Source organism: Bubalus kerabau, chromosome 13 (assembly GCF_029407905.1).
Source record: "Bubalus kerabau isolate K-KA32 ecotype Philippines breed swamp buffalo chromosome 13, PCC_UOA_SB_1v2, whole genome shotgun sequence".
In the NCBI taxonomy this organism is placed as follows: Eukaryota; Metazoa; Chordata; class Mammalia; order Artiodactyla; family Bovidae; genus Bubalus; species Bubalus kerabau.
Genome location: NC_073636.1, coordinates 68115219 through 68137624, shown reverse-complemented (window position 1 = coordinate 68137624; position 22406 = coordinate 68115219). Strand labels below are relative to the sequence as shown.

The following is a 22406-nucleotide window of genomic DNA, read 5'->3' as shown; positions in this document are numbered from 1 at the left end:
GTCTGTTTCTTTCTTCAGGAAGGCCTGCAAAGTTACGCAGCCAGCAAGTTCACAGGGACAGAAACTTCTAAAACTGTAGGAAGGCCTCATATGGTAGAAAAGTTTCCAGCAAAGGAAGTATAAACGATGCTTGGCCACTAGCCCCACACCTGCCCATTCAGAAGCCGGCACTGGGCAGGTCCTCAGGGAGCTGACTTTGGACAATCTCGTTTCCCTCTTTGGGCCCCTTTTCCTTATTTCTCAGCAGAAATAACAGGAGGAGGAAAATACTTCCAGTCCTGGAGAGTTCATGGGTGATGGTTCCCGTAAGTGTCATCTTCTTAGGTGTAGAGGAAAGAACGCCACCTGCTGGGCGTTCACACGGTTTTGGAATCAATTTAGAAAACTAGCTACACGGACAATATAAAATTTAAAGGATTTTTAAAAAAATAAAAACAAGAACGAAAAAGGCTTTTAAGTGTAGTAAGAAGGAAGCCTGTGTACACGGTCCGTACAGCTCTGCCACCATCATGCTCATTCACTGCTGCAGAAGCGAAGCCTGTGGCTCATCCACGGCAGGTCCCCGGAAGTCCGCTCGTCCCTTCGCTGCAGACGCCCCAAAGAGCACAGTTCCAAAGGGTTCCTCCTAGTGGCCCTTAACTGTTCTCCCCTGGAGAAACCCATCTCGAAGCCAAATGTTCCCAGCAGACTCGGGCCACACACAGCTGGCAGAGGCACTGTCCCAATGTGGCCCCAGGTCCCTGGAGGGGCCCCTCGGCTATGCCTGCTCGCTGGCCCCGCCTCCGCTGGCCCCCGAGCCCTTGCCGGATGCCTGGGCCTCTGCAGAGCGCGAAGCCTGCTTGGGCAGGCGGATGGGGACGTACACGTTGGACGCGCAGTGCTCCCTGAGGTAGCCTCCCCCCTTCTCTTCGTAGTCCTTCCTGGTGATCCAGACGTCCTCGTTGTCCAGGTGGTCCAAGGCCCAGTCGCGAGCTCCGTACCAGGCGTCCAGCACGGGATTTGAGGCCAGCTGAACCTGGAAGACGAGCAGAGCAGTCACCGGAAGGGCATCTCCCATCAGTTTCTAAGGACTGAATGTTTAGCAAGGCTGGCTACAGAGATGCACATACAGGAGGGCCCCCTTTGATTCCAAAATGCAGCAGGACTATCTCTGCACCCCCCAAAGGGAGCTGAGCTGAAATGCCCCAGACATTCCAAGGAAGGACACGAACATGCAGAGTGTGCCAGGACCAACCTCACCAAGTAAGAGGTCATCAGTTACTTTATCCACACCACCCTGGGCAGGGGGCAAGGGACCAGCTGCCCCACCTCCTGCCCCCGTCCTGTTGGCCACAAGGTGTCAGGTGGAGACCTGGAAGACCTGGACCTGAGCCCCTCTGCCAGTGAGGGAAGCAGAGGCTGACGCGAGGTGGCTCTGGCCATGGTGGCAAATGAGCCTCGGAGGACATGAGAGCACAGAGGCTGCCCTGGGCTCGGATTCCGCTGCTTATTCCAGGAGCAAGACTGCGGTCAGCAGTCCCGGGAGTGCCCCAGTGAGGTTTAAGCTGACCACAGGGCAGACTGCTGTCCAACTCAGATCAGGCTCCTTTTTCCTGGAGTCACCTGGCTAACCCTCCTTTCTTCCCTCCATCTCCCATAGAAGTCCCAGGCTGGAATGGAGGTTTGGGAACTTTCTGAAATAAAGGGCAGGAGGAATCAGCACAGATGGAGGAGGAGGAGGCAAGGGACCTGCAAGAAAGGACCATCAACAAAATCAGGGTCACGAGAGCCCCGGCCGCTCTGGTGTAGAAGTGTCAGTGAAGGAACGAGGGAGGCGCTCGCTCCACTCCTTGCACCGGCAAGTGCCCACTGTGAGGAATATCAAGCAAGACCATGTGTGGAGTCTCAGAGGGTCCTTCTAGCGACTCATGGAATCTAGTGTGTTCTCAGGGGCCCTCAACACAACAGCTGATGTCTGTCCATCACACGCAGGCCCTGGGCTGAGCGCCTGACTCGCCCTGAACACTGAAAGCTGGTAACAGGTGCCAAGATGACCCCCTTCTCACTGCTGAGAAAACCGGGGTGTGGCAAAACTCAGTGATGGTGGTGCTGGAGTCAGAACCCAAGCCCAGAGACCGCCCCTTGAATGTGTAACACATCACAGAGCACGGGGCGGGCCAAGCCAAGCCCCTCAGCAGGACACACAGGCTCCATACCCCATGCGCCCTGCCGGCCTCTCCAGCCCCGAACCTTCACAGCCACTCTCAGCTGCACGCCCCTCAGCAAGATTTTGGCCCCCAAGCCTTTGCTCCTGCTCATCGTCCTGTCCTCAATCTGGAACATTCTCTCCATCCCACCCTGCTCCACACACTCTACATGACAAACACCTCCTCGCCCTCAGAAGACTCACTTCCAAGGAGCTGTCTCTGAACTCCAAGACCCCTAGGTGCCCAGGACATCTCAGCATCCTGAGATGACTGGGCCACGAGGGGAGCTCAAACCACTTCTCTTGGTGATTGGGAATTTGGTAAAGAAATTGTGGGGTACCCCCACCAGACAGTTGCTTTTAAAAGTATTTCTGATGAATAATGACATGGGAAAATGTTCCTGGCAGGTTAAGAAGTTCAAGTTACAAAAGCCATGTGTAGAAAATATGTGGAAGAAAGAAAAAACCTCCTCAGCCAGTCCCCTCTGCCTGTGGCCCAGGGCCTGGGTGAAGAGAAGGCCTTAATCTCAATGTACACTCTTTTTAAAGAAAATAACTTTGGTAATAATGAATCCCACACGCCGCAGAGCAAGTGGGGCTGTGCGCCAAAGTACGGAAGCCTGTGAGTCTGAAGCCCGCGCTCCGCAACAAGAGAGGCCGCTCTGAGGAGAAGTCCGTGAACCACAACCAGGAAGTAGCTCCCATCGCAGTAACTAGAGCAAGCCCACTCGCGGCAACGCAGACCCAGTGCGGCCAAAAGCAAATAAATACTTTTGGTGATAATTTTTAAAAAGTTAATTAATTTAGCTGCCCTGGATCTTAGTTCCAGCACGTGGGATCTTTGGTTGTGGCACGTGGGATCTAGTTCCCTGACTCGGGTCCGCTGCACTAGCAGCGTGGCATCTCAGCCACTGGGCCAAGTCCCTCAAGGTACACTCTTGTGTACTCTCTGAATGTTCACTGCATGCAGGTCTTCCTGTGTCAATGAAAACAAAACAAAGAAGTACATAAATTATGATTTCCATCTTGCTTTAAAAATCTGAAGAATAGAAGGAAAGCCATGAATGTGTTAACAGTGGCTGTTTCTGGATGATGGAATGACTATTTTTCTCATTTACACTGTACTACTTTTGCAACCCAAAAAACAAACAATAAGGCTATTTTCGAAACAGCTGGTTACATGGACAATCAGTACCTGAAAAGAAGACTGAAAGGGCCTCATCTCCAGCAGCTCCTTCTCGATTCTGACCTTCATCCCAGGATACATCATGTTCCCGCCAGTGAGGAAAACGTTCTGAACCAGCAGCTCTTGAACATCCTTTGGGTACCTGGGGATGAAACGATTCCGCTGCTATAGTCTCTCCTACTTGAATATTGGAAGAGAATGTGGATGTGGAAATGTGAGCTCTCAGTACAAATCAGAAAACATCCACACAAAAAGTTAAAAAACAAACAAAAAACACTTTCCATTTTTCATTTGCCTTTACAGAATGAATGTCAAACAGCTAGCTAAAACCTTATTGAATGGTCAATTCATTTCCTTAACATTATGCCTTTCTAATACATGTTTTTAAAAAATTGACTTTACTAAGGATTGCTTTAAATCCATTTAGATGAAGTCTGACAAATTTATAAACCCCAGCAACCAACACCACAACCAAGATACAGAACATTTCCATCCCACCCCCCAAAGTCCTGCCTCTCCTTCAGAGGACCTCCCTCTCCACCTGTGCTTTTTATTACTAGTTTTATCTTACACGTTTGATCACTTTTCTACCCACTGCGAGACAAAACTCAAAGTTATTCAAACAAAGTAGCTGCAGTCACTTTTCTTCCTTGCTAGTTGTTAAGTTGCCATTCTGTTTGAACCAACAGCAACTAGAGGACCACAAGACCGTGTTCCCTACTTGTCCCACGTGAATCAGGAAAACTCACACTGCAGAATCATATCTGTATAAACGGGTGGGGAGAGGCATGTTGTTATAGAAATGTAAACTCTTAAAAAATAAAATGCAAGGTGGGAAAAACACTAAGTTCTGCTTGTTTTTAGGGTGATTTAGAACCACTAGTCTGCAGTGATGTGAAGACTTTTAGAAAAGCCAGTGCACATATATTAACATATTGCCCAAACTTTTAAAAGACATTCTTAAAGCTCAAGTATATACACATTGAGCATCTATCTACACACTGAGAAAAGAATAGACAGCCCTAACTCTGTGCCAGGCCTGGTGAGAGAAAAAGAAGACCCTCTGAGCGCAGCAAGTCAATGAAAGAGATGCCTGGCCATCAGCTCCATTGTTCAACGCAAAATTCAAGGGAATGGTTCAAGAAAACAGAAGGAAAAGAAGGTCCAGGCTCACCTGTCCAGGATGTACTGGAGGGTCTCTGCTATGCCGGCCTGCTCCTCTCCGATGAGAGATGGCTGGAAGATAATTTCTGGAGCTCGAATTCTTTCTGTCCCAACAAACAGCTGATGGTACGCTGCCAAGTTAAACACGGGCTTTAAAAACCCAAGGTTTAGAAGATATTTTTAGGCCATAAGAACAAACATCCCAATTGCCAGCTTTCTCAAATTGCATTTCCCATTCCATCATAGCTTTGTTCGTGCCAGAATAACCTCTCCCTACACTCTCTTGATGTGATGATTCAATTTTTCTACCTTCTTTAACCTCTGGATTATAAACTGCTACACATCTCTACCATGAAATGACCCTTGAGATGTAGGAAAGAGACTTGGCGAAGAGCAGTAGCAGCAAGGCTGGCAATGGAAGACCAAGTCTCCGCCAGCGACCGGCCCGGCACCCAGTCCCTGCACGGCCAAGAAAGCCTTCTCCCGGGTGTCTCAGCCTCACATCCGTCTATCTGGTTGCCACGATGATGGCAGAACCATGAACCCAGATAAGGATGAAACATCGTGACACTCGCTTCAATTTAAATAAAAGCATTAAAAGCTACTCTTTGGGTCTCAAAGTCCCTGGTTACTGGGACTCTCCCAACGAGCAGACTGTTTCTCACAGTTCCACAGTTAGTGCTGGAACCCCAATCAATCACCACAGGGGAAAAGTCCCTGACTCTGCAAGTTTTGAGTACTGGTACTCGCCCTTCTAGAAAAATACAACTGAGATTTGCAGCTGGAGGGGGAAATATTCCTAAAGAAGCAGACTAGACCTGACTGGTCATTCACGTCAAGCTTCAAAGCATAAGCAAGGTCGAGGCTACAGGAGGCCAACCTGGACTGTGGCCACTGGCTTCTCCACTTCCGGCGTCTCCTCTGAAAACAGGGGCTCAAAGTCGTTGATGTTTTCCACATCTTCCAGAGATGGCTCGAGCTGCTCCAGGTCAGGAGTCTGAGAAGAGAAGAAACACAAGACAGAACCTGTGATTCAGTGAGCCTTAGCTCTGTGAGCTCATGGTCACCAAAAAGAACTGGGACCTCACCCAGTGTCCTCGAAGTATATCCACACATAAAAACGATGAAAAGTTTCTAAACTATTAAAAAAAAAAACCCAAACACACATGAACACAAGGTTAAAAGACTAAAAAGCCAGAGATGGGCTTTGTTCTTACCCCCTATCTTCCACACTGAGACCAGTCTCATCAACTCCCACCTTCTCTGAAGCCTTCAGAGGGGGCCGCTCAAGTCTGCCATTCCAGAGAGGACTGTCCCAGAGAGACTCCAGAGATGAGGGGCTCAGAATCCAGCTGGTCACCTCCCTAAGCTCGGTCCACGCTGCCTCTCACCCCAGCCACAGTGATTGGAGAGAATCTGGACTCTGACTGCTCGGATCTGACTCTCAGCCGCACTGCTTCTAGCTGTTGACCTTGGGCAGATTTCTTCCCTCACCTCAATCTCAGTCTCCTTATTCATAAAACGGGAATGAAGACAGTGCTTGCGGAATGGTGAAAACTAATCAGGACAATCCTTGCGCGGTAGGGGTCTGGCACGAGCCCCTGTTCTGTCATTAGTCCCATTGCTTCTGAACAGCGCCAGTTCTCTGGCTCCGACCTTGGAGGTGTGTCCTCCTCCATCCCCGCGGCCTCTGACAAGCTTCAGGTCACACTGGCTCCCTCCTGGATGAAGCCATCCCATTTTCATCCTGTCTCCCCACCTCCAGCCTCTCCCTAAATCCATCATCCTAACTGCCACCAGTTATTTTCCTAAAATAAAATCTCGTCAGATTATGCCTTGCTCAGCACACTCTGAAGGCTCTGTCTGAAGGATACTATTCAGGCTGACAGATAAAGACTGTTTCAGGCGGCCACGGCTTCCCTTGCGGCTTGGTCTCCCACATTCTCCATGCAGGATGGGCCCTGCTCCCTGCATGTATATTTCTTTCCATATAAAATGTCCTTCTCTCCTCATTGGATATCTACTGAAATCAAATAATCTTTCAGGGCCCAGCTCAAACATCCCAATCCTTTCTCATAACTCCATCTGAGGACTTCCCTGGTGGTCCAGTGGTTAAGCATCTGCCTTGCAACTCAGGGGATGTGGCTTCCATCCTTGGTCAGAGAACTAAGATCCCATTCACCGCAGGGCAACAAAGCCCCTGCAACCACAACTAGAGATTCCCATATGCTAGCAACTAAAACCCAATACAGCCAAAGAAATAAATAAAACATTTTTAAAAACAAACAAAAAAACAAACCTCCATCTGCATTCCCACAGACATCTATTAACAGCATCACATTTGATAAAGGTTATCACAGTCTAGGGCTTCCCTAGTGGCTCAGACGGTAAAGAATCTGCCTACAATTTGGGAGACCTGGGTTTGATCCCTGGGTCGGGAAGATCCCCTAGAGGCAGGCATGGCAACCCACTCCAGTATTCTTGACGGGAGAATCCCCATGTACAGCATATTACAGTCCTGAGTATGGTTCTAGAGCCCTAGGTTCTGAGGTACTGAGGAGGGAAAGGATTGTATTTTAGTCACCTCTGTGCCCCTGGTCCCTGGCAATCATGCCTAGCACTGAGTGGTAAGTCCCGGTGGTAATACACCCTTAGATTTCTCTAGAATAAAGAGGACTGTAAAATGTCTGGATTTTAAAGGCTTTTTCAGTATTACTACCCACTTTCATATCTAATTATATTCAAAAGCAGTCACCTTAAAAACGAGATTTCTTAGCTTCACCAAAATTGTGAAAACACACACACACACATTTTCCTTATCCTGATTCATGATTCATAGAGAAGAACAAAGCTGGTAATTTCAATGCAGCAATAGGCATCCCAGAGAGAACTGATTTCTCCACCATGGCTGGCTTCTCTCCCTCTTAGGGTCTGCAGGGTCCCCAGGTGTACTGGGTGACAACTGGGAACATATACATGGACTGCTCTTTGGGAACCAAACAGAACAACAGTTTGCCAAGGCCCGTCAGAGAAGATGCAGTGTGGTTCCCCGTCAGAGAAGATGCAGTGTGGTTCCCCAGAACAGCCTTGAGCAGCAGAAAAACAGACAGAGACCAGTTCAATCTTGATTCCTCAGGTAAGAGATCTTTCTATCTTCGGCCCACTGTGCTTTCCAACAAAGGAGGGTGCTAGGGAGCTGCACTCCCAACCATGTGCAGCGATGGAAAGTGAGCATCTTTTAAGTACTCCGTGAAGAATGCTAGCAGGACTTCCTTGGTGGATTCAGCGGTAAAGAATCCACCTCCCAATGCAGGGGACACAGTTTGACCCCTGGTCCCGGAAGACTCTACATGCCGTGGGGCTGTGTGCCACAACCAGAGAGTCTGCGTGATGCAGTGAAGACCCTAAGTGCTGCAACTAAGACCCAGGGCCGCCAAATAAACAAATAAATAAACATTAAAAACAAGAATGCTAACAAAACCTACTCCTTTACAACATCCTCACTGAATACCTGCAGTGAGGGATGCAATGGATTGGTCTGTAAGAAAAAATGGATTTTTAGAATACACTGGAGGTTTAAAAATTCAGCTGTATGAATCCAACGCAACTTTTACCATTTAGATGGCATTTCAATATGAACTGTGGTCCACATATATTTGCTCTCTCCATTCTAAAGGAACTGTACACTTGGAAAATACAATAAATATTTTTTGAAAGGTAGAACTCGTTGGCCAGGGTTGTGGCCAAACTCAGCCCATGAACGTTACTGTATTTGATCTAATTTTTAACAATCTCTCTGACTGACCGTTAAGGTTTGGGACAGACGGATTTATCAGATCTGTTGTACTATGTAGAGAAACCTTTTAAAGTCCAACAATTCAAAATCTCCCCAAGCCCAGAGAGATCTGAATATGTACTCAGGTTACAGGACCAAGTAGGGACTTAGTAAGTACCTGCTGAATGAATGAACAGAGTGACTGAATCAGGGCATATAACAGACACAGGAAAAGGAAAAGCTAGCTCCCCAACTGCTTGGGAATCACATCTTCGCAGTTATTTGATTTCTTTTCTTTTTAAATCTGAAATCCTCCGTGTGCATGTAGCTTAGTGGTTCATCTCTGATATAAAGATGCTGACACCCTGTGGACACGTTGATAAGCATGATAAAACTAAGTTCAGATAAACAAACAACAAAGGCAATGTGAACAGAGGATTCGATGGTTGGATGGCACCATCAACTCAACGGACATGAGTTTGAGCAAACGCCGGGAGAGAGTAAAGGACAGGGAAGCCTGGCGTGCTGCCGTCCATGGGGTTGCAAAGGGTGGGTCACAACTGAGCGACTGAACAACAACAACAATGTGGATCCAGATCCCGCTAACCAACGGCTCAAATCTGAAACATCTGGAAAGTGGGAGGAGCAAGCCAGAAAAGGCACGCTGGTTCTCCTAAAGCCAATCCAGGATGCTGAGCGAGACTAAGATGGAGGTCAAGGCCCCTTCAACCCCAGACCTCAGGGGTCCAGTATGCTGTGTCTAGGAAGTCTGACTCAGGACCTGCTCTGTCAAGCGTGCATGCTCACAGCCAGTCACCATCCTCATGTGATCTACAGCCTGTTGGAGAGGTGGGGAAGGGGAGGCTGAGAGCGGAAACCGTGAGAGCCGGCCTCCAATGGAGACAGTCCCTGCAAAAGCAGGCTGCCTGCTGAGCCAAGGACAGCTCTGAGACCCCCGATGAGCAGCACACTACACACACCCAGCGGCAAACCGCAATTTTCCACCGGACTGTTCCTTTCGGAAAGTAAAGGCTTTAGAATTTAAAGCTGACTTAAAAACAAAGGTCAATAGCTGGACTGGCTAACCCTGCTCTGGAAGTGTCACAAGGCAATGAACAAGTACCTTTATTTTAGAACCCTAGAGATGACAGATCCAGCAACGATGCATCCAGCTATTATCACTTTTTTCAAGATCTAGAGAAGGAGAGCCAACCAGAGACCTGGGACCAAGGTGTGACCTGCAGGCAGCCCCTTCCACACGAGGCCCAGTGCTAGGGTTTGATTTACCCAGGGCCCTGTCTCAGCCCCACCCACCCACCCACCCTTTCAGCCACATGAATACTTATTCACAGTCCACAGGCAGGGAAACAAAAAGGAGAGACTGAGAAGATCAAAGAGTTAGTTTTAGTAACTAACAAAAGGCTGGTTTTAAATCAACCCGCAAGTATCTTTTCAAGGTTTTTAAAATAACATTTCTTAAAAGTTAACATGTGCATGATAGGAAACTGAAAAACACAAGAAGCAAAAAACAGTGTCATTCACAATCACAAGCCGTTTACCCTCCGATGTGTCCTTCTGGGTCTCATTTGTGTATTTCCTATTGAGCATGTCTATTAGCGCCTATAAAAAAACTCGCAGACTACGTGTGAAGTGTGATCCCTGTCCTTAGGGAACACTGAGATGGAAAGGCGGCGAATGAAAGAGTAGTCACAATATATTTAATACGAGATCAGAAGAAAGTTGAGGCATTTATGATGATCCAAGAACCATCAGTGGGGCAGGCTCACGCTCAAGATGGGCCACACAATCAGCCTGTGTTATGTTCTTCCTTTTCTACTTGAACACTTTCCCCTCCCAGGGGGCCAGGGCACTACCAGGTAAAACCCCTTGGGTCAGCACTCCAGTTGGTACAAGGTCAGTGCCATCCCTGCCCCCATCCGTGCCCCCAGAGACATCAAACACCACTCTGTTCTGTTTGCTGCTCAAGTCTGGTACAACCCCTTTGTCATCAGCCTTTCCTGGACACTCCTCTGTCCTCAGAAAGGGCAATCCTACACAACCCCTCGAGACCTCCCTTCCGAGGCCCCAGTACCTCTGGCTTGCTGTCCACCACGTCCACCTCGAGACTGACTTCTGCTTGAAGGATCTTCTGCTTCGCCTGCTCCACTGCAGCACTGAGCTTCTGGATGTAGGACTGCAGCTCCTCCGGGGAGTCCATGTTCAGCTCCATCAGGGCCTTGTGAAACTGATCCATCTGGCCGTCCTCCAGGAGCTCCTGCAGGCAGAGCAGTCATAACCGGCCCTCAGAAACGCGCATCTGGGTGATCACGCCCAGGATGGAGAGAAGGAGCTCAGCGGCTGGATGGACAGGAAGAACGGCGGGAGAGGGCTCCCTGCGCCTGCCCCTCCACACAGCCTGCCCCATGAAGCTTCACACCACAGCCCTCCTCCCCAGCCGTCTCTGGGCTCCCACACATCACCATCTCAGTACCACCTGAGCAGGCAACACTCATCTATGCGGACAGATGTCAGACTGTGAGCTTCTGGGTGGGCCAAAGGCGGGAGAGGGGCTAACAGGAGACGGAGGGAGGCTCCTGGGCTGCTGGGTGCTCTATTTCTTGATCTGGATGTGGCTACGTGGTGCATTTCAGTGGTGAAAACTCACTAAGCTAGACCCTTAAGATTTGTGTGCTCTGCATCATGTGTGCCACACTTAAGCCAAGAAGTTAAAAATCAAACAAAAGGGACTGTAAGGATAAAATACATCAACAAGGCCAAGTCCGCAGCTCTTGCAGCAATTCCTGCGGCTACAATGTCCTCCACACACGTCATCTCTACACGGATGATCCTGCTAGACTCCTCCTGGACTTCAGGGTGGGGGGGACTGAGATGGCTGATGCGTTTCACAGCTGGGGCAGAATCTACAGGAAGAACACGGCGGGGACCCACCCAGGGGTCCGCATCACCTGCACATAGAGCAGCCGGTCTAGCCGCTCCTGATCCAGCTGCAGCTTCTCCTCCCGCCGCCGGGCATTGAGCTCCTGCAGCCGCCGCAGCTGCTGCTGCCGCCGCTCCTGCTTCTCCTCGGAGGTCAGGGTGCTGCCCAGAAGCTTGCTGGAAAACGGGAGCTGCATCTTGTGGACGTTGTCCTCATAGTAATCGGGGCACCGCCATTTCTGCAGCTCTTCAAAGGAAGCGTTTCGGAAGTTAGGAGACGGGAACACCATTAGCCCTGAGATTAGAAAGGTGGGACCAGAGTCCCAGGTGCAGGGGAAGATGGAGGAAGCATGCTCCCCCCATTTCTGAACCCACCAGATCGACGAAATGCAGCAGGAAGAATGGACATGACGCCAACACACCTGCTCTGAGAAAACTGGTAAACAAAGCTTTTCAGACCGAAAGGATATCACCTGGAGCACCAGAAATGAACGAAACACAACTGAAACGGTGAATGGACTCCATTAACCTCCTCCGGAATTCTTTAAAATATGTTTGACAACTGAAAGTAAAAACTGTGACAATGTCTGATGGGCTTCCCACCTATGTAGATGTGACATAGAAAACAAGTTCGACACAAAGGAGGAAAGACACAGGACCTCTGGAGTGCTAACATCTCCAGGTTCCACTTGAAGTGGCAAAAAAGAGACCCTAAGACTGTGAAAAGCCAGTTAACTGTCATCTCTTGAGCAACCAGTAAAACAAAAAACCTACACAAGATACGGTGAAAAACACAATAGATAAATTAAAATGGAATGCCAAAAAAACTGGTGGACCTAAACCCAGACACAAGAGGGACTAAATTCACTGTAAATGGTCTTATCAGCTAAAAGACAGAGACTCAAAGAAGGGATTTTTAAGGAAAGGACCTGTTAGAAAACTTGCTTTGAATATAATGTTTTACGTAGATTAAAAGGCCAGGAAAAAAACCACCACACAAGCACCAATCAAAAGAAAGCTCAAGGGCCTATACTAATGTCCAAGTAGACTTCAAAGCAAAGAAAATTATAAGGGATAAAAAGGAACATTACATAATGGCAAAAGATCAATTTGCCAAGAAGATGTAAAAAAGGATGACTATATAAAAGACCAATCTGCCAAGAAGATGTAAGAATCCTAAATGTGTACCTAACAAGAGAGCTTCAGATACTTGAAAGCAAAAACTGACAGAACTGAAAGGAGAAATAGGAAAATTCACAATTCTCCCTGGAGATTTCAACACTCTTAATAATCAGTACAGCTTGATGGACAATGAAGCTGGGTTGACAAGAACTGAACAAAACCAACAACCAGCGGAACCCCAGTGACATCACAGACTCCTTCATCCAACAACAGCAGGACTACCTTCTTTGCAATTGTACACGGAAGATTCGCCAAAGCAAACCATGCCTGGGTCCTAAACCAAACTTCCACAAATCTAACTGATACCAGGGAAAAGAAGTTCTTTGACTATGACAGAATTAAAGTAGATATAAACCACAGAAAAATAACTGGAAAGTCTCCAACACTTGGCTACATTCTAAATAATCAATGGTTGCACATAAAAAAGGCTTGAGGGAAACGTAAAAATATCTGAACTCAAATAAAAGGAAAATACACCATATCAAAATCTATGGAATGTAGATAAAGGACTGCTGAGAGGGAAATTCAAGCTTTAAATGCCTATATTAGAAAGAAGTTATGATAAAAATCTAAGCTTCTACCTCAAGAAACTAGGAAAAAAGGGCAAAGTAAACCTAAAGCAAGTAGAAAGGAAGAAATAATAAAAAGAAGACATCAATGAAATTGATCAAATTTACAACTACACCTGTTAAAGAAAATGAATTCCTTCAGAAAAATAAATCCCCCAGGCTCAAACAGTTCTGCTGCAGAATTCTAACAAACATTGAAAAAAAAAAAAAAAATCAACTATTTACTCAATCTTTTCCAGAAAGTAAAAGAAAACACTTTTCAGCTCATTTAATAAGACCAGCATTGCCATGATCCCAAAACAAGACAAAGACAGTAGAAGAAAACTGCAGATCAATATAGTGACACAAATACTTCATAAAATTTACCAAATTAAATCCAGCAATATATAACAAATAACACAAATAAACAAGTAGGGTTCAAGGCTAGTTCAATATCTGAAAAGCAATCCTTATACTCTCTTAAATGAACAGTCAAAAGCACAAACACCACAGAATCATATGAGATGCAGAAAAAGCATTTCACAAAATTCAAAAATCCACTCATGATAAAAATGATCAGCAAAACTTGGAACAGAGAGGAAATTCTTCGATTTGATAAAGAGTAAAAACTCACTGTATTTCATAAAAATTCACTGCATTTCTATACAATAGCAATGAGCAACTGGAAACTGAAATTTAAAATAAGTAAAGAAATAATTTAGGCATAAATCTAGTAAGACATGTACAGGATCTATATGCTGAGAACTATAAAATGCTGATGAAGGAAATGAACAAAGACCTAAACAAATGGAAAGACACATTATGTTCATGGATTAGAAGCCTCAACATAGTAAAAAACGTCACTTCTCCTCAATCTGGATCTAGCATTATATTCGGATTTATATTCAGAAGGTTGCTGTTTTATATACAAACTGATGTACACATTTAATGTTCTTTCAATCACATCCCAACAGAACTTTTGGTAGATATGGACAAACTGACCCTATCATTTAAATGGACAGGCAAAGGAACTAGAATAAACAAAAGAATTGTAAAAAAGAACGAACATATGAGGTATCACTTAACTGAAAAGTTTTTGAAGAAAGTAAATATCAAAAAATGGAAGAGGATGCTACGAAGTATTAAGTGTAAAAAAGTGGGCAAAGAGGGAACTCCCTGGGAGTCTTGTGGTTAGGAGTCTGCACTGTGACTGCAGGGGGCATGGGTTCCATCCCCGGCTAGGGGAAGATCCTGCACGCCACACCTCGTGGCCAAAAATAAAGCCTGTCAAGAGTGAGCAAGAGAGTCACCCTGGGAACAATTTAAAGAACACCCCCAAAGACAACACTCGGAAGCTGCAGGCAGACGTCCTCTTCGTACCTTCCACATAATCCTCAGCGATGTAGCTGTGCTCGTGTAGGATCTCCTCCATGCGACTGAGAGTGATGGCGGCCAGGTGCCCGGGGTACTTCAGCTGCAGGAGACGCTGGAGGTAGCCAGCTGCCTGGCTTCCTCCCAGGTTGATGCGCTTGCAGTTTCTAGCATCTAACCTACAACCAAGAAGTGGAAATAGCACTGAAACTTTGGCAACGTGGAGGAAAAAATATGGAGCAGGTGGACAAGGGGGGATGATAATTTAATAATGAGGAAGAAACTGACTGGTAGGGGAAAACAAAACAGTTGGAAGGGACTTTAAGTTGCCTTAGTGCAACCTCTGACCCAATGCAGGCATTCCTAGACCACGTCCTGACAGACACATGGACATTTAACTTCTGGTGTGGTGTTGGACAAGACTCTTGAGAGTCCCTTGGACTGCAAGGAGATCCAACCAGTCCATTCTAAAGATCAGTCCTGGGTGTTCTTTGGAAGGACTGATGCTAAAGCTGAAACTCCAGTACTTTGGCCACCTCATGCGAACAGTTGACTCATTGGAAAAGACTCTGATGCTGGGAGGGATTAGGGGCAGGAGGAGAAGGGGACAACCAACTCGATGGACATGAGTTTGAGTGAACTCCGGGAGTTGGTGATGGACAGGAAGGCCTGGCATGCTGCGATTCATGGGGTTGCAAAGAGTCGGACACGACTGAGTGACTGAACTGAAGAGTCTCCGAAGGAAACCAGGTTCAAAGCAAAGAACATGCTCTCTAAAGTCAGACCCTAATGTTACTTGTCGTGTATTTCTCAAACTGTGGTTCCAAGGCCATGCATCCTGGAATTAACTGGGGACAACGTTTAAGGTGACAATCCCCAGGACCTGTCTGCTCCGGGGAGGGCCTAGGGATATGCACTTTTTCTTTTTTGGCAGTGCCACACGGCATGTGGGATCTTAGTTCCTCAACCAGGGATCAAACCTAAACCTTCTGCAGTGGAAGCTTAGAGTCTTAACCACTGGAAGCTCAGAGTCTTAACCACTGATAGCCAGTGAAGTTCTGGGGTATATGCATTTTGACAAGCTCCCCAGGTAGCTCCAGTGTACCCCTCCCCTAGACACTCCACTTCTACTTATGCAAACACATTAAGTAACAACATACACACTGGCTTACTGTAATCTCCTAAGAGTGCCAGGTTCCTCTCACATGAAGTGAAGGGGAGGAGAACCAGAGTAACTTTATAAATTCTCAGTGTGAGAAAAGGAGAGGAGCTGGGCTCTAGGAACTTGCTGTGCACTGAAATGATGCTGCTATACCACACCTCACCAGCAGGGGCCAGCACAGAACAGGACATGCTCCAATCTGATCCTAGCTTTCAGGTCAAATCATTTTCTCTCAATATAAAATAACAATATTATTTTTAATTTCTGCATATTCTGGTTACATAAGATAGAAAATTCTGTAAAGCAGGAGTGTTTTGGAATGCATAACTATTAGTTTTTTCTTCATAAATGTTTGTACAAACTTCAAGAGAAATTCCCACAACAGGGCTCAATAAATTTGTCACCCTTATTTTCACTTAAATATTCAGATTGTTTTACAAAGTGCCATCTCCTACACTATCTCATTTCATTCTCAGGGTAACCCTGAGAAATCAGTTTTTCCCATGTCTATTGTTAGGAAACCAAGTGAAGAAGTTAAGTACCTCATCCTTAGCAGGGCTGCAAACCCAGGCTTTCAACTTCTCTCCTTATTTACACACTCACTCTATACAAAGAGAAACCTTCTCAGGAGAGCATGATGCTGGCCTGGTCTCTCTAATTTTTAATTGAAGCACAACTGATTTACAATATTTCAGGTATACAGCAAAGTGATTCAGTTATATATAACATATGTATATGCATACTTTTTCAGATTTTTTTCCATTGTGCTTCCACTGGGCTTCCCTGGTGGCTCAGATGCAAAGAATCTGTCTGAAATGTGGGAGACCCGTTCGATCCCTGGGCTGGGATGACCCCTTGGAGGAGGGCATGGCAACCCACTCCAGTATTCTTGGCTAGAGAATCCCCATGGACAGAGGAGCCTGGTGGGCTACAGTCCATGGGGACACAAACAGTCAGACATGACTGAGTGACTCAGCACAGCACATATATATACTTTTTCAGATTCTTTTCCATTGTAGGCTATTACAAGATACTGAATATAATTTTGTGTCCTACACAATATGTCCCTGTAGTTTATCTGTTTTATGTATATTGGTGTGTCTCTGATAATCCCCAATTCCATATTTATCCTTCCCTTCCTGGCCTAGTCTCTTTGAAGTGAAAGTGAAAGTTGCTCAGTTTAGTCCAACTCTTTGCGACCCCATGGTGTATACCCAGGCCAGAATACTGGAGTAGGTAGCCTTTCCCTTCCCCAGGAGATCTTCCCAACCCAGGGATTGAACCCAAGTCTCCCACATGCCAGGTGGATTCTTACCAGCTGAGCCAAAAGTGAAGCCTAAGAATACTGGAGTGGGTAGCCTATCCCTTCTCCAGGAGATCTTCCCAACCCAGGAAAGGAACCAGGGTCTCCTGCATTGCAGAGGAATTCTTTACCAACTGAACTATCAGGGAAACCCCCTGGCCCAGTCTCTTTATCAGACAATAAAAGCCCAACTATAAAATAAGGACACATTTTAAACATGACAGAAACTACCCTCAACTTTTATACAACTTGGAAAAACAATCTACTACATATCTATTATGTACCATACTTGAAAAGAAAGGTCTAAATAATTGTCATTAAAGAGCTTTAAATAAAAAAGCAAAATAGCACTTAATAAAAAAAGTGACTCCAGAACACATCAGTGTAAATTAAATTTATTTAAATAATTTACTCAGAACATTTTTATTGAGTGCCTACTACCTACAGATACTTGTGTTAAGCTATCTATTTCACTCTAAGAACAGTGAGTTTCACTATTAATGAGTTTCACTTTCAGAATCATACAATTATAGAATTACAGATTTGGACCTCAGAGACCATCGACCCCAACTCAAGCCAGGAGGTCACAAGGACAGATGGTGAAGTGACATATCTATACTCACACAGTGAGGGAGGTCAGAGTTAAGCCCAGAGGTCAATTCAGGGTCCTGTACTTGCTCTTTCCACTCCACCTTTACAGTAGGTGCCCAATAAAAGTTTCCTGAATGCTTCTCAAAACAGCACTCAAATGCCATAAGTACAACTCACCTCCCTTCTAAGATGGGTAAAATATGTGTACACTGATATCCAGATGAAATGATGAGCCCGCTGGAAATCATGTTCTTTGGGTTATTGTGGTAGAAGCTGAAGAGGCTGTCTATCCCATAGGCAACCTTAGGAATCCCGTAGCACTCAAACAGAAGCTCAGACATCATCTGTCGTGAATACAGCGGGGTGCACACAGCTTCTGTCAAAACTATGGGATGATCAACACAGCCCTACTTTGAAAGAAAAGAGCAAATTGTTAGGTGCTAAGAGGATACACTTTTCAAAGCATAAAAAGAAACAAAAATCCTTATTGCAAGGGCTGAATTGGCTTTTGGTCTCCAATCAAAACACCTGATCAGAAGCAATTGAGAAACACCCCTCTTCCTTGGAAGTTTCTTTGGAATATACGAAAGTAGGGTCAGTTGTGTCCGACTCTTTGCAACACCACGGACTGAAGCCCAACAGGCTCCTCTGTCCATGGGATTTTCCAGGCAAGAATACTGGAGTGGGTTGCCATTTCCTTCTCCAGGGAATCTTCCCAGGGAGCGAACCCGGGTCTCCTGCATTGCAGGCAGATTCTTTACCATCTGAGCCACCAATGCTCATAGTAACTTAAGTCAGTTCAGTTCAGTCCAGTTACTCAGTCGTGTCCAACTCTTTGCAACCACATGGACTGCAGCATGCCAGGCTTCCCTGTCCATCACCAACTCCCAGAGCTTGCTCAAACTCATGTCCATTGAGTCAGTGATGCTATCCAATCATCTCATCTGTTGTCCCCTTCTCCTCCTGCCTTCAATTTTTCCCAGCATCAGGGTCTTTTCCATGAGTTAGTTCTTCGCATCAGGTGGCCAAAGTATTGGAGTTTCAGCTTCAACATCAGTCCTTCCAATGAATATTCAGGACTGATTTCCTTTAAGATTGACTGGTTTGATCTCCTTGTAGTCCAAGGGACTCTCGAGAGTCTTCCCCAACACCACAGTTCAAAAGTATCAATTCTTCAGTGCTTTCTTTATAGTCCAACTCTCACATCCAAACATGACTGATGGAAAAACCATAGCTTTGACTAGATGGACCTTTGTCGGCAAAGTAATGTCTTTGCTTTTTCATATGCTGTCTAGGTTGGTCATAGCTTTTCTTCCAAGGAGCAAGCATCTTTTAATTTCATGGCTGCATTGTCAACTGAAGTCAAGCCCCATCCAAATTGTGAGCCAATCATCTGGCTCTATCTTCAAAACAGCTCCAGAATCCAACTGCTTCTTATCACATCCGCCATTCCTTCCTCAACTAAGTTACTAACATCCCTCACCTCGGAACTGCAACAGCCTCCTAACTGATTTCCCTATTTCTACCCTATGACTCAGGCCAGTTCATTTTCCATATAGCAGCTATAGTGATCCTTCTGAAACAAAAGTCACATCCCTCTTTAGTTCAACACCCTGCAATGTCTCACCATTCCACTCATAATAAAAGCCTACAAAGTGTGTGACCTCTCTGGCTTCTACTTACTGAAGTGAAGTTGCTCAGTCGTGTCCAACTCTTTGCAACCCCATGGACTGTAGCCCATCAGGCTCCTCCATCCATGGAATTTTCCAGGCAAGAGTACTGGAGCGGGTTGCCATTTCCTTCTCCAAGGGATCTTCCTGACCTAGGGATCGAACCCAGGTCTCCCTCATTGCAGGCAGATGCTTTACGGTCTGAGCCACCAGGAAAGACCTTATAAGTAAGACCTTCCATTTACTACCCTCCCCTCAATCTGACTGTCCTCAATTAGGATTAGGGCAAACTCTTGCCTCAGGGCCTTTTCACGGGCTGTTCTGTCTCTCCGGATTATTATTCATTTCGATATTCACAAGGCTTGCTTCCTCAATCGTCTACTTTAGTCCTTGCTAAAAACACCACCGTAACCCTCAGTCCTCTCCCTACCCATCTTACTGAAAAGCTGTAACCCTCTCCTCTCCGTCTATCATGCCGTAGAATCTACTGCTTAATTCTACTGTTTATTCTCTCTCTTTTCATACTAGAACGTCTTTCCATACTAGCTCCATAAGCACAGGAGATTTCGTGTTATGTTCCCGGACATATTTCAAACACCTAGAAAAGTCCCCATTGAGAGTAGGTGCTCAACACATATCTGTTAATAAATAAATGCACTAACAAACGAACCCAAACAGATGCTCCAAGAGAAAAGGGCGTTATTTTGTTCACTGCCATATCCCAACCGCCTAGCACAGGACTTACATACGTTAGGCGTTTAATATTTGATAGACTGACCGAAAGACTAAATGACAACTGGAGCGACTATCATCTCTCGGAGAGCGGAGTGACACGAGACACGACCACACCCCTCTCCTCAATCCTAACCCCACCTCGCCTGTCACCTGTGAGGAGACACCCAGATGCTGGAAGCTGTAGTCAAGCAGCAACTCCTGAAGCTCCAGGTTCACCGGCACGTTGCGGTCGAAGGGCGATCGCAGCATCCAGCGCAGCGGCTCGAGGCTGCCCAGCGCGTTCCCCACCTGCGGGCCCGCCCCGCCCCGAGCCCCACCCCGCCCGCGGGCGCACACAGCGCGGAACTGCAGCCGGGGCTCGGGGCCCGGGTCCGGTCCGGGGCACGCCCAGCCTGCGCGGGCCTGGAAAGACCCATTGTCCAACACCAGTGGCACCGGCAGTGACCCGTGTGCCACCGGGCCGGCCTCCAGCACCGGATCTGGCGCGGCGCGAGCATCGCGGAACGGAAACACGTTCGTGCCCAGCCCTGCAGCAGTGGCCGCCGCCATGTTGGAGCGCTGCTGGCTCCTCCCCTCGCCGCGGCGTCAACCACGGCGCGAGACTCCGCCCCCGACGCAGCGTGCGCTCCGCCTTCGCAAAGAACCGCGGCTGTCTCCAAGTCTCCCGTGCTCTTGCCCTTTCATCCCAACCGAGTTCTCACCAAACTCGCTTTCGGTAGCCCAGGTCTCCTTCGGGGATCGCTAGGCCACGCTCACCCTGGTTGTGGTTTAACCTTGCTCCCAGCTTTCGACCTGTTACTACCCTTCGCGCTAGCCGGGACTCGGGCCAGCAAACCCCGCCCCGAATGCGTAAAGCCTTCGGTCCCCGCCCGTTCCTTGCCTCCCGAACTGAGCTGAGCTCCGCGGGGCCCCGCCTTTCCGCCTAGCCACGCCCCATTTGCCTTCTGTCACCTTCCTTCACCGTTGACTCCTCCCCACGTCCACGTGATAACTTTGCCTTCGGTCAAGGAAACAAACTCCGGGTTAGCTGACTGCTCGACTTCTTGACCAAGGAGTTCGCTACTCAGGTGTGCTCATTTTGTTCATTCATCAGGTCGTTCACTTATGATTTCTGCACTTCTCTGCAGGTATGTTAGAAGGAAACATGGTGACTCAGACGGTAGAGAATCTGCCTGCAATGCAGGAGACCAAGGTTTGATCCCTGGGTCGGGAAGATCCCCTGGGGAAGGAACTGGCAACCCACTCCAGTATTCTTGCCTGGAGAATCTCACGGACAGAGCAGCCTGGCGGGCCACAGTCCATGAGAGCCATACACAAATGAGCGACTCTTTCTCTTTTTTTTTTTTTTGCACATATATTTTATAATACAATATAAAGTTTCCCAGGTGGCGCTAGTGGTAAAGAACCCACCTGCCAGTGCAGGAGACCTAAGAGAGTTTGGATCCGTGGTTTGGGAAGATCTCGGTGAAGGAGGACATGGCAACCCACTCCAGTATTTTTGCCTGAAAAATCCCATGGACAGAGGAGCCTGGCGGGATACAGTCCATTGGGTCGCAAAGAGTCTGACACCACTGAAGTGATTTAGCACATAAAGTTTTAAAATAGATTTATTAACTCCCACAAGTCTATGGGACTTTTACCTTCTCACAGACCTCAAACACTGCAAAAAAAAAAAACAACTGCTAAATGTTAATATGTCTATATTCTCTTTTTCTCTTTTGTGGTATAATTCCCCTACATGGTCCTCTAGCTTGTTGTGATCTTGTGACTCAGTTTTGGCCTTTTGGCCAAATGGGGGGGAAGGGCAGGGAGGAATGGAGGTGATGTCATCTGCCCCCTCCTCAGTTTTAGCTGTAAAAGGACTGGGCTCCCTCTCCCCTGCCCCATTTCTCCCTTTCCACCAGGCAAGATAACAAGAATTAGAGCGCCTGCTTTGACTGTACCCTCCCAGCTCTGGAGCACTTAATTTTGAGAGATAAAAGCAAGTTAATTATAAAAGGTTCAGTTCAGTTGCTCAGTTGTGTCCGACACTTTGTGGCCCCATGGGCTGCAGCACACCAGGCTTCCCTGTCCATCACCAACTCCCGGAGCTTACTCAAACTCATGTCCATCGCGTCAGTGATTCTACCAACCATCTCATCCTCTGCCCTCCCCCCTTCTCCTCCACCTTCAATCTTTCCCAGCATCAGGGTCTTTTCCAATGAGTCGATTCTTCCCATCATGTGGCCAAAGTATTGGAGTTTCAGCTTCAGCATCAGTCCTTCCAATGAACACTCAGGACTGATCTGCTTTAGGATTGACTGGTTGGATCTCCTTGCAGTCCAAAAGGTGGTTCTGTAATAAACATCCTTATGGAGAGATGAGACCCCCCCCAAACGTTCTCAGGAACATCTAGGAACACTTCTAGGCAAAACAGGGAGCCAGTATAGCAGCAAAATCAGATGAAAGGTGTTGCCTTCCAACATAAGTCATGATCTCACATCTGAAGGAATCCATCATTAAACAGAGAAAGAGCAGAGCAGAACACATAAGATTCAAGTGAATGTAAATTCAAGGACTACACCTGTGTATACTAATGTGAGAAAATCTCCAAGATA

General features: G+C 46.9%; 1 protein-coding gene across 1 annotated transcript; it reads right to left on the bottom strand.

Annotated features, from left to right (window-relative positions):
• Positions 1–403: 403 nt before the first annotated feature.
• Positions 404–21884, bottom strand: ACTR5 (actin related protein 5). Its single transcript, XM_055545035.1, has 9 exons — positions 19960–21884; positions 17582–17811; positions 14358–14527; positions 11277–11494; positions 10403–10585; positions 5416–5532; positions 4546–4685; positions 3381–3513; positions 404–1015 (listed from the first exon to the last, which is right to left on the bottom strand). Exons 1-9 carry the CDS (start codon positions 20356–20358, stop codon positions 758–760), a joined length of 1848 nt encoding a protein of 615 aa, XP_055401010.1. The 5' UTR covers positions 20359–21884; the 3' UTR covers positions 404–757.
• Between the last annotated feature and the right edge of the window lie 522 nt (positions 21885–22406).

What these genes read in the sequence shown, in the direction of transcription:
- ACTR5 (XM_055545035.1), bottom strand. Translation starts at nt 20,358, where the DNA reads ATGGCGGCGGCCACTGCTGCAGGGCTGGGCACGAACGTGTTTCCGTTC. An exon ending in TTACCCATCTTAGAAGGGAG is followed by an intron (nt 14,528 to 17,581) that starts GTGAGTTGTACT and finishes TCTTGGTTGTAG; the next exon opens with GTTAGATGCTAGAAACTGCA. An exon ending in CCTTTCAGTCTTCTTTTCAG is followed by an intron (nt 1,016 to 3,380) that starts GTACTGATTGTC and finishes CTCGTCTTCCAG; the next exon opens with GTTCAGCTGGCCTCAAATCC.